This window comes from Scyliorhinus canicula, chromosome 11 (assembly GCF_902713615.1).
Source record: "Scyliorhinus canicula chromosome 11, sScyCan1.1, whole genome shotgun sequence".
Taxonomy (NCBI): Eukaryota; Metazoa; Chordata; class Chondrichthyes; order Carcharhiniformes; family Scyliorhinidae; genus Scyliorhinus; species Scyliorhinus canicula.
In genome coordinates this window covers 141,757,786-141,770,393 of record NC_052156.1, presented here as the reverse complement: position 1 = coordinate 141,770,393, position 12,608 = coordinate 141,757,786, and the positions used below count along the sequence as shown (strand labels likewise).

At 47.7% G+C, this 12,608-nt stretch overlaps 1 protein-coding gene across 3 annotated transcripts in view; it reads left to right on the top strand.

The window, feature by feature from the left end:
• Window positions 1-12,608, top strand: part of fbxl13 (F-box and leucine-rich repeat protein 13) — a 399,689-nt gene that overhangs the window by 66,015 nt on the left and 321,066 nt on the right. For all 3 annotated transcript variants that reach the window (XM_038811555.1, XM_038811556.1, XM_038811557.1), the window contains exon 9: window positions 8,068-8,163. In XM_038811555.1, the coding sequence (XP_038667483.1) occupies window positions 8,068-8,163 (96 nt within the window). The remainder of the gene's footprint in view (window positions 1-8,067; window positions 8,164-12,608) is intronic.

Sequence of the window (12,608 nt, the reverse complement as noted above, 5' to 3'; positions counted from 1 at the left end):
CTTGACTTTCACTTTTAAGCTCCCTTGGGTTGCCACCAACCTTTTGACTTCTGTCGCTCTGGTCTGTCACTGCTTTCCCCAATTTGTGGATCATTTTTTCTTGTGCTTCCACCTTCTTCCCCAATCCATCGATCGCTTTTCACAAGGAGACTATTGCCTCTGTCACCGCCACCTGGGTTTCGATTGTTATCGCCTCCTTCATTGTGGTATTTCCTTCATGAAGAATGCCTTTCATCTGTCTCCAGGTGGTGGGGAGGAGGCTGATGTTCAGGCGTCAGCCTCCCTCTCTCTTGGGCGGCTGGGGCCCCCTCATCTTGCCTTTAAACTAATTTTAAGTCTCCCGGTTCTCAAGGTTTTCCCTGCCCCCGCCACGCAACCGGAGGCTGGCAGGAATTGCTAGATATGATGACCACGTCGAGGGTCTTGGAAGCCATTGGAGCCCCTGGGTGGTTGGGGACAGGACAGGTTGGCACTGCCAGGTTGCCAGGAGACAGTGCCATGAGGCGGTGCCAAGGGCAACTGTCAAGAGGTGGGACCTGAGGGGGGCATGCCCAATAAATGGGAGGGGGGCATGAAGGGAAGCATGACTGTGGATGCATGGGAGTGGTCTTCGGCGACCCCATAGTGGGGTGTTGGTCACTTGGATGGTAGAAGCGCTGACTAGCAGCAAAAGAGGGGCAGCCTGATGCCTGATACCTGCATGTGGTGGGGGATCTCTGCTGGTGATTAGGAGGGGGAAGGTGGTAGAGTTGTCTGGAAATCAAGGGCTGGATTCTCAAGGGGTAAGTATTGACACCAGCACAGGATTCGTGGAGTTCTGGACCGATTCAGCGATTTTTGAGGGGCTAGCACCGTCACCAGGTCGAACACAATCGATTCCAATGAGAAACAGTGCAAGATTCGCTGGATTCGCGATTGATACTTAGCAGGCTGACAAGATGCAGCCGCATATACACACTTCACTCCCCACACACACCATCCCAGCCAACAAGATGGCAGGAAGACACGTGGCTGCAAGATTTATGGAAGCCGAGCTGGAAACCCTGCTGGACGTGATGGAGGCAGGCCATCCTGTACCCCGGCCCAGGAAGGAGGCTGTGACACATCGCCAATTGGCATGCCTGGGCGCAGGTGGCAGTGATGGTAAGCTCCACCAGGAACACCGTTCAGACCAGCCAGCAATTCACTAAAAAGCTACAGGACCTCCTCAGTGAATGGGCAACACTGTACCCCTGGGGGGCATTAACCAATATCCTACAACCTTATCACCGCCCCGCCACCCTTCCCGGCCTACGGTCTAATCATGCGTCTTGTCTTGCAGGATCTGCGGTAGGTCCAACTGTGTGTCCACCCCCAGCCAGTGTCACAGCCGGAGCTCCCCTGTGTAGCGAGCAGTGATGAGGACAGCAGCATGGACACGAGCCATGGACCCGAGACCCAAGCATTCCGCAGCTCCAGACCGAGAATGACACAGATTTTCCATCACAGCTGTCTCCAACACCCTCCACCATCCCAGAGACACTCAACTTGGACACTTTAGTGAAGAGCATGCAGATCCTGGTTGTGACCAGAGAGGGCGCAGCCTCAAGTGGCAGGGGAGCCTCAGGAGATAGCTCCGCTCGCATCCCCTTCCCATGGAATAGCTCGGGGGCCATCGGGCACCTCAAGGGAGAAAGAGGTGATGGGGCCCGTGCCGGTGACTCCCGCAGGGGAGGTGCCGGTATACCGCAGCACCTCGGACTGTCCTCACCCCCCTCCCAGTCGGTGAATTTGGTGGCGATCAGAGTGGCCCATACGCATTGGCCCTGGTGCGCACGCCGTGCCTACCTGGGTCCCATGTCCTGCCCACCTTCGCCTTCCCCCGCATCCTCCTTGTCGGACGAGGACTGGTGTTCATCCGCCTCCTCCAGCACGTTGCCCCTCTGGTGTGCGATTTTGATGAATGTAGCAGGCCGCTACAACGTGGGTGACCCTCTCAGTTTTAATACTGGAGTGCCTCTCCAGAGTGGTCCAGGCACCTGAACTACATCCTCAGGAAGACGAAGCATCGCTCGATCACACCCCTGGTCCCTCCCTGTCCACCCTCACTATCTCTTCCACTAACCTCTCCCTCTCCCTATGTGCCCTGATGGAAATCAGCTCCCCCTTAACCACCGCCTTCAGTGCCTCCCAAACCACCCCCACCTGCACCTCCCCATTATAATTTGTTTCTAAATACCCCTCTATGCACCTTTGAACCCGCCCGCATACCTCCTCGTCCGACAGCAGGCCCACCTCTAACCTCCACATCGGGTGTTGGTCCCTCCCCCAGCTCTAGATTCACCCAATGCGGGGCATGATCTGAGATGGCCGAATATTCCGCACCTACCACCCTCGGAATCAACGCCCTGCTAAAGACAAAAAAGTCAATCCGGGAGTAAGCCTTGTGGACATGGGAGAAGATATATAGACAAAGTCAATGATGCAAATGAAACTTTGAATGCAAGTCTTTGCAGGTAATTAGGTCTTTACAGGTCCAGACGGAACGACTGGAGATAGGGATAATCATAGGTTAAGGAGGTGTGAATTGTCTCAAGCCAGGACAGTTGGTAGGATTTCTCAAGCCCAGGCCAGATGGTGGGGGTGGATGTAATGCGACATGAATCCAAGGTCCTGGTTGAGGCCGTACTCATGTGTGCGGAACTTGGCTATCAGTTTCTGCTCGGCGATTCTACATTGTCGCGCGTCCTGATGGCCGCCTTGGAGAACGCTTACCCGAAGAGCAGAGGCTGAATGCCCTTGACTGCTGAAGTGTTCTTCAACTGGAAGGGACCATTCCTGCCTGACGATTGTCGCGCGATGTCCGTTCATCCGTTGTCGCAACGTCTGCATGGTCTCGCCAATGTACCATGCCTCGGGACACCCTTTCTCGCAGCGTATGAGGTAGACAACGTGGACGAGTCGCACGAATATGTACTGTGTTCCTGGTGGGTGGTGTTCCCACGTGTAATGGTGGTACCAATGCCGATGATCTGGCACGTCTTGGAGAGGTTGCCATGGCAGGGTTGTGTGTCGTTGTGTCTACACCTGTGTCAAAAGCTTCAAGCCTCTCTAAAAGCTTCATTTTTAAATTTGCTCTGATCTTGGTCCCTTGCAATGAAATTATCCCCTGGTCGGAACACCCAGAATCGCGACCTGTAGTTCCTAATCGGCAGTATAATATTCACAAGTGTCTCAAGAAGGCTTAAACGCACAGGTTATTCGGTCAATAAAAAACAAGGCTGCAACGCAGTGTGTTGTACATCAGTCCCAGTCGAAATACCGGTTCCAATCCTGGCCAGCTTTTAATTGCCTAGTTCAAGAGCTCCAACTGTTAGGCCTCTGGCCCTCAGTGAGGGATCCTGTCTTGATTGATATTTACTGATTGATATTTATTGATTGATTGATATTTATTGTCACATGTACCGAAGTACAGTGAAAAGTATTTTTCTGCGGCCAAGGGAACGTACACAGTACATAGTAGGCAAAAGAATAATCGACAGAGTACATTGACAAATGGTACATCAACAAATAGTGATTGGTTACAGTGCGGAACAAGAGCCAAACAAGAGCAGCATAGGGCGTTGTGAATAGTGTTCTTACAGGGAACAGATCAGGAGAGTTATTGAGGAGTCTAGTAGCTGTGGGGAAGAAGCTGCCCTATGTCTGGATGTGCGGGTCTTCAGACTTCTGTAGCTTCTACCTGATGGATGGGTCTGGAAGAGGGCAAAGCCTGGGTGTGAAGGGTCTCTGACAATGCAGTCTGCCTTCCTGAGGCAGCGGGAGGTGTATACAGAATCAATGTGGGAGTGGCAAGCTTGTGTGATGCTTTGGGCTGAGTTCACCACACTGCGGTTTCTTGCGAACTTGGGCCAAGCAGTTGCCATACCAAGCTGTAATGCAGCTGGATAGGCTGCTCTCTGTGGCACATCTGTTAAAGTTGTGAGAGTTGATGCAAATATGCTGAATTTCTTTAGCTTCCGTAGGAAGTTGAGACATTGTTGGGCTTTCTTGACTGTTGCATCAGTGTGAGTGGACCAGGACAGACTGTTGGTCATGGTGCCCCCAAGGAACTATCAACCATGGTGCTATCAACCATCTCCACTTTGGAGTCATTGATGTAGACAGTGGTGTGTGTCGTACTACGCTTCCTGAAGTCAATGATCAGTTCCTTGGTCTTTCCAACATTGAGTGAGAGGTTGTTTCCGGTACACCATGCAATCAAGTGATCTATCTCCCTTTTGTAGTCTTGTTGTTTGAGATACGATCCACCACAAGTATTTTACAAGTTCCATGGGGGAGACCAATTGGGTCATCTGTGTGTGTCTCATGATGGTTATTACAGTTACGATCCCAGTTGATGTTACATCTGGACAAGTGAAATGTACCATTGTGCTGTTTGGGGCATAGTTACGACACCCTGGGATAGTGCACAGCCAATTCCAGCACAACTTGACCTGGAGTCGCAACACAATTGAAATTGACCATTAATTTTTTTGAAAATACCTGAAGTCTTTGGTTGCCATAACTACAGTCACCAGGTTTGTAAATTTAAACACAATTAGTTTTTAATAATAACAATAACTATAATTAAGTTGGCAGCAAATGGAACTGGTGAACTACTATCTAATTCCTTATTATCCGGAGATCAGAGGCTGAATGCCCTTGACTGCTAAAGTGTTCCCCGACTGGAAGGGAACATTCCTGCCTGGTGATTGTCGCACGATGCCCGTTCATTCGTTGTCGCAGTGTCTGCATGGTCTCGCCAATCTACCACGCTTTGGGACATCCTTTCCTGCAGCATATGAGGTAGACTACATTGGTCGAGTCGTACGAGTATGTGCCGCATACCTGGTGGGTGGTGTTTCCACGTGTAATGATGCTATCCATGTCGATGATCTGGCATGTCTTGCAGAGATTGCCCTGGCAGGGTTGTGTGGTGTCGTGGTCGCTGTTCTGAAGGCTGGGTAACTTGCTGCAAACAACCGCGCAACCTCAAACAAACCATTGTTTGCAGCAAATTACCCAGCCTTCAGAACAGCGACCACAACACCACACAACCCTGCCAGGGCAGGAATGTTCCCTTCCAGTCGGGGAACACTTCAGCAGTCAAGGACATTCAGCCTCTGACCTCCGGGTAAGCGTTCTCCAAGGCGGTCTTCAGGATACGCGACAACGCAGAATTGCCGAGCAAAAACCTATAGCTAAGTTCCGCACGCATGAGTGCAGCCTCAACCGGGATCTTGGATTCATGTCGCATTACATTATCCCCCCACCATCTGGCCTGGACTTGCAAAATCCTACCAATTGTCCTGGCTTGAGACAATTCACACCTCTTTAACCCCCTATCTCTGGATCTGTAATGATTTGATTACCCACAAATGCTCGCATTCCAAGCATTGTCTGGCATCTCTGACTTTGTCTATATAAATGTTTCTGGAACATACATCTCCATTCACCTGAGGAAGGAGCAGTGCTCCGAAAGCTCGTGTTTGAAACAAACCTGTTGGACTTTAACCTGGTGTTGTAAGACTTCTTACTGTCCTAGTCTGCAGTACAAAGCAGAATTAAGCAGTCACGTATTCTGTTTCCGAGGGCTAACCTGTATCTTGCCCCATTAACCTCAACATTCAACATAACAGGTCGGGGATTTGCTGCAGTAGCTGGCTTTCTTTGTGTCCAGTGTATCCTTGACTGCACATATATTACACTCAGGACACCAGAACATCAATAAACAATATCTCAAGGTTGGAAAGGCTAGTATTACATTCATATCTGCCTGTTCTCTGATCATAAAAGGATCATTCTTGCAAATGACAAGATCCTAGGAATATAATTTGATACAGGAACAGTTTTGTTTCAACCTCAAAATTCTAAATTCAGATTGAGGTTATTTAAAAGTTCTTTATCTGGTACATATGGAATTTGGGCATGGTTAACCCCCTCACTCAAATAGGTTTTATTTGGGTAAAATAGATTTGGGAAAAAATCCTGATTTGAATACAAGTTTGAATTTAATTATTAATTGAAGATATGACAAACATAACTGAAGAGTTTTATAGAAACAAAATAGAGCAGATGCTGGAAATCTGAAATAAAAACTGAAAATACTGCAAAAACTCAGCAGGTCTGGCAACATCTGTGGAGAGAGAAACAGAGGGTATGATCTACGGGCCATGTTTACAGGGGTTCGACGCGGTCGGTAAATGACATGAAAGGTCTCCCCCACGTTTCCCAGTTGGCACTTCCAGGCTGGCAGGAGCACTGCCAGGATAGCAATGCCAGGGTGCCTGGATGCCAGGATGGCACTGCTAAGAGTCAGGGCCTGAGGAGTGTGATGTCCATGAAAGGAAGGACGAGGGAATGAACAGTGGGGTGGGATAAAAGGGCCTCAGGAAGGTTGGGGGTTGAAGGGTTGGGGTCCTGAAAGGGGGGGGGGCACCACCGACCCCATAGCGGGATGTCCTCAATTGGGGGGTGTGGCGCAATGCCCATGTTTGTTGGGGGTGTCCTTGCCCATGAGCGGGGGGGGGGGGGGGGGCTTTGGGGGACCCTTAAGCTCACTTAGATATCAGGGCACCCTTTCAAAATGTCAGCTCGATCTCTGAGGAGCATTTATTTTTGAGTTAAATTGCGCCCAGAGTTGACATTTCAATTCCGTATCACTTTTTCAGTGCTAAAGAGAGGGAGGAATGTGATGGATTACATCCAGTATAAGAGGGGATGGAGTGGGTGGAAGAAAGCAGAAGATCAGTGATAGGTTGGAGCTAGGAACGAAAGCAACAAAGATGTGTAAGGTGTAAGACAGAGGAAATGTGAACAGCAATGTGAAGGACTACAGAAGGTGCTGTCAGTGGTATCAAGGTAAGATAGCAGTATGTGTTAAAAGGGTAACAAAGGTCAATGCTCAGTGAAAACAAAACATAAGAACATGTGACGGATGGCCCAGTGTTTTTTTGGGGGGGGGGGGGGGGGGGGGGGGGGGGGTGTTGAATAGGACACAAAAAAAAAATTGGGAATTAAAGAAAAGGTCAAGACAGAGGAAATGGGTCACAGTCTAAAGTTGTTGAACTCAGTGTTGAGTCCCGAGGGCTGTAACACGCCTATATGGATGATGAGTTTGTGTTGGGCTTCACTGGAACATTGTAGCAGGCCAGTGACTGACATGTGGGCATGAGAGTTGAAATTGTAAGCAACAGGAAGTCTTGCTTGCAGACTGAGCAAAGGTGTTCTGCAAAGCAGTCACCCGGTCTGTGTTTAGTCTCCCCTGTGTAGAGACTGCTTTGGGAGCAGTGAATACTATAGATCAAATTGAAGGAAGTGTGAGGAAAATGTTGCTTCCTCTGAAAGGAGTGTTTTGGGGCTTTGAACGGTGAGGATTGAGGAGATAAAAGGGCAGGTGTTATACCTTCTGTGATTGCAAAGGAAGGTGCCATGGCAAGGGCAAGAGCAGTTGGTTATAGAAGAGTAAATGAGCATGTCATGGAGGGAGTGGTCCCTGCTGAATGCTGAGGGGTAAGTGAGGGTAAGATGCGTTTTGTGTTGGCATCATGCGGAAATGGTGGAGGATGATCCTTTGAATGTGAAGGCTGGCGCGATCAAAAGTGAGGACAAGGGGGACCCTCTCATAGTTCTGGTGGGGGGAAGGTGTGAGAGCAGATGTGCGGGAAATGGGTCGGACCCGGTTTAGGGGAAATCTTGGACATGTCAGAAGCGCCGTTTTGAAGGTAACATCATAGGAATAGATGCAACAGAGGCCGAGAAACGAGGAGAATGGGATGAAGCGCTTCCAGGAAACGGTGTGAGGAGCTGTAATCAAGGTAGTTGTGGCAGTTGGTGGGTTTTTGATAAATATTGGTGATCAGTCTATCACCAGAAATGGAGTCAGAGAAGGCAAGGAGATTTTTAACTTGCTTCAACAAGTCATCTTCTATGCTTGATATTGTTGGACTGGAAAACATATGCCGATAATTGTAAAGTTAATTTAACAGTTAAATGTACTGCAGTTGTGTTTGAATAACCATTTTCTAACTATTTCCTCATTCCTAGGTTTTCAGCTACCTTGGTGTTAGGGAGCTGGTAAGATGCGCACAGGTTTGTCAGTTCTGGAAGGTGGTTGCACAGACAACATCTCTGTGGAACAAGGTATGTTTAGTGATTGAGAAACTGATATGGTTACTGAGAAAATAAAAAATGTGCTTTATATATACATACATAATCATAGAACCCGTACAGTACAGAAGGAGGCCATTCGGCTAATTGGTTCTGAACTGACCTTATGAAAAAGCACCCTACACAGGCACAATTCACCGCCCTATACCAGCAACCCCACCAGCCCTTGGACATATAGGGCAATTTAGAATGGCCAATCCATCTAACCTGCACATCTTTGGACTGTGGGAAGAAACCAGAGCACCCAGAGGAAACCCACATAGTCACGGGGAGAACTTGCAAACTGCACACAGACAGTCGGAATCAAACCCGGGTCCTTGGTGTTGTGAGGCAACAGTGCTAACCACTGTGCCACTGTGCCAACCCTATCTATGGGATGTGGGCGTCCTGGCTAGGCCAGCATTTATTGCCCATTCCAAATTGCCCTTGAGAAGATGGCGGTGATTTCCTTCTTTAACCACTGAAGTCCCTGTGGTGCAGGTGCAGGTATTAGGGAGGAAGTTGCAGAATATTGACCCAGCGACAGTGAAGGAATGTCTATATATTCCCAAGCCAGGATGGTGAGTGACTTGGAGGGAAACTTCCAGGTGGTGATGCTCCCCTGTATCTGCTGCCCTTGTCCTTCAAGATGGGAACGATCGTAGTTTTGGCAGGTGCTGCCTCAGGAGCCTTGGTGAGTTCCTGCAATGCGTTTTGTCGATGGTACTGCCACTGTTTGTCAGTGGTGGAGGGATTGAATGTTTGTGGAAGGGGTGCCAATCTAACGGTCTGTTTGTCAATAATGCTCTTGGGTGTTATTTGAGCTGCACTCATCCAGGCAACCCTATCTTGTGCCTTTTAGATGGTGCACAGGCTTTGGGGAGCCAGGAAGTGAGTTACTCACTGTAGGATTCATAGATTCTGACTTCCCTCGTGGCCACAGTATTTATGTGTCTAGTCCAGTTCAGTTTCTGGTTGATAGTGGTTCAGTGATGGTAATGCTATTGAATGTAAAGAGGTGATGGTTAGATTCTCTCTTGATGGAGATGGTCATTGCCTGGCACTTGTGTGGCACAAATGCTACTTGGACATGGGGTACTTCAGTACCTGAGGAGTCACAATGATGCTGAAGATTGTGCAACCATCAGTGAACAACGCCACCTCTTACTTTATAAATACAGTGCAGAAGGAGGCCATTCGACCCATTGGGTCTGCGCCGACCCTCCGAAAGAGCATCCTATCTAAGCCCACCCCCAACCTATCTCCGTAACTCCAGTTAACCACATCTTTGGACACTATGAGGTAATTTAGCATGACCAATCCATCTAACTTGTACATCTTTGGACTGGGGGGGAGGATTATTGATGAAACAGCTGAAGATGGTTGAGCCTAAAAGTGTGTTCCCACTAATTCCCATTAACTCCAGTTTTGCTAAGGCTCCTTGATGCCACACTTGGTCAAATGCTGCCTTGATGTGAAGAACAGTTATTCTCACCTCACTTCTGGAATTCAGCTCTTTTGTCCATGTTTGAATCAAGGCTGTAATGTCAAGTCGCCCTGATGTAACCCAAACTGAACATCAGTGAGCAGGTTCATAGAATCTCTACAATGCAGAAGGAGGCCATCCAGCCCATTGAGTTTGTACCGACCCTCTGAAAGCACCCTAGCCTAGGTCCACTCCCCCACCCTATCCCCCCAGCTCAACTTAACCTTTGGATCCTAAGGGGCAATTTAACATAGCAAATACACCTCACCTGCACATCTTTCGATTGTGGGGACTTCTGGTGGCGGCCATGGGGTGAGCGGTCGCACATTTGGTAGCTCCCGCTCAAGGTGGAATTTTTCGTTCCTTTCCCCGTCTGAGGGGTGAGATTTTGGATGGAAAGAGGTGTAGGATGTTAGACGTTTAGCCGCTGTTGTATAAAGAGTCAAAGGTTCTGCTCCTTTTCCACAAACACCTTTAATTTACTTCAGCAGACTCTGCACAAAACTCTAACATCACATCACCTGACACAAAGGCCACCTGAAGCCCCTTTACATATCAGTGTCAATTATTGGGTACTTAACATAAATGAGACAACTAATTGGAATGTCTCTTAGCCCATTACTTAACAGTCTCCCCTTCTTTGGAGAAAAAAATAATTCGGTGAAAACAAAATTCCAAGAAACTCAAATTTCCCCCCTTCTTTTTTCATTTTTGGATAAACAAAACAGTCACAGAAACAGGCGCCCTTCATTAACAATATCCAAAAGTTTGTGTGTGCTAACCCTTCTTTTTGTAAAACAGTCTGATAATTGATAGCTACTGTCAACCCATTTAATTTTTGCTATTTCCCCTCTGTCCAACATCTGCTTCAAACTTGCGATGTTTAGCCTTAACCTTTTTTCATTGACACTTTTTGTAGAGTGCACATTTTCCCACAGAGATTTATTGTCAATGTGACATTCAATAGGTATATTACCCAAATCCCCAATCCCAAAATTTCTGTCAGTATCTGAGATATATAAAAGACCATATCCACCGCCTCTACAAGGCTTAACGTCTCAGCAGTCAAAGTGCTTTTGACTATTCTCCTTATTTTCTTTGTTTCCCACACAAGAGGGCAACATTTACCTTGTTCCCCAAAAGGAAAATTATAAAACCTCCTGCGCTTGAAACCCCATCACATAAATTTGCATAGGACGCATCACTACAGTAGTCCCCCGTTATACCATGCTCCGCAATACCACGGTTCGCGATATACCGCGGGGGGGCTTATGGACCCCAACTGTCAGTTGTGTCAATTTCAGCGGCCGGCTCACTTTGATCTGGAGAGGGAAGCTGCTCTCTCACTGAAGCAATCAGCCGGCCGCTGAAATTGACACTGCCGGCTGCTCTCTCCCTCCAATCAGAAACATTAAAACTTAAAAGTTGGATTGGAGGGAGAGAGCAGCCGGCAGTGTCAATTTCAGCGGCCGGCTGATTGTTTTAGTGAGAGACCAGCTTCCCTCTCCGGATCAAAGTGAGCCGGCCGCTGAAATTGACACTGTTTTAATTAGATCCACGATGGGGGTTTTAAATTTATTTAAAAATCTATGCTAGCGCTTCCCATTGTGAGTCTACGGGGGTCTGACCTCTCCCCCCGCCCCCCCGTAGACTCTCAATGGGAAGCGCTAGCATAGATTTTAAAATAAATTTAAAACCCCCATCGTGGATATCTGCGGCTCGGATGCAACGCGGGTGGCTGTCTTGGACCCCAACACCCGCGTTATAAAGGGGGACTACTGTATTAACCAACAGTTACAAGTGCCTAAGGTCACCTAAAACCGGGAACCTCAAAACACACTCCTGCATTTTTAGTTTGACCAACGCTTTATTTGCTCTTATTATATCATCCACTTTGGGATCATTCATTTTTGTACTCAACTCTAAGACATCAAAACTCACGTCCGGTCTAGTCTGTCGACCTAACCAATTCAGTTGCCCAATTAAACTTTGCAGTTGCTCTTTTTCCATCTTTGAAACCATTGTGTCTTTTTGTGAAACCCGGCCACGGCTAATTGCTATTGGACTGATGCTTTCCAAATAAGATTGTTGACGTAAAGTTGCCCCTAACTTAGTCTGTCCGATTTTCAGTCCAATATATTTAAATGTACTGGAAGCCTGACTTCCAACCCTGAATTCTTTCCTCAAACCGGAGATTACAATAGCGTCGAAATCACTAGTCCCACCCCACAAAAAATCATCGACATGCATCATGAAGATGCCAGAAAGATTTCCTTTATAGTGCCAGTAAAACGTTGCCGGATCTGCTTTCAACTGGCAACAGTCTAACTTTAACAAAACTGACCTTACCAAAAGATACCAGACTCTAGACACCTCATTTAATCCATATGCATATTTGTTCAACTTCCAGAGTACCTCTTCTGTGTAAGCTGCCTCTTTAGGAGGATGGAGAAAAATATCTTTCTGGAGCCGAAGCCCCTGCAAGAAGGCAGCTTTTATATCTATCGATTTGCATTCCCATGCCTTTGTGGCTAATAGAGCCAAGAAGATCTTTAAAATAAGCTTTCCTGCTGTAGGTGAATCTACCCTTAAATCCTGATCTAAGTTTTCTTCAAATCCCCTCGCCACAAGCTTGGCCGTTGTCTTATAAGTTCCATCCGGAAGAACCTTTTCCGTGTAAATCCATCTGTGGGATAGAGCTCTTTGTTCCCTATCCGGTACTTCCGTGTATACCCCAAATTCACTCCAACTATGCAATTCTTGCTGTTTGGCATCTTTGATAACTCCTTCATCTAACTTATTGGAAGCCACCAAAATCTCACGTGCATGTGGGCTTCTACTCCTATTAGTATTTGTAGTCTTACTCATGTTCCAAGACCTTGATAAACTACGTCCCCTCTCCCGCCTAGTATCTCGTTCTGTACTGCTACTGCTCGATCTTTCCCTTCTGCTG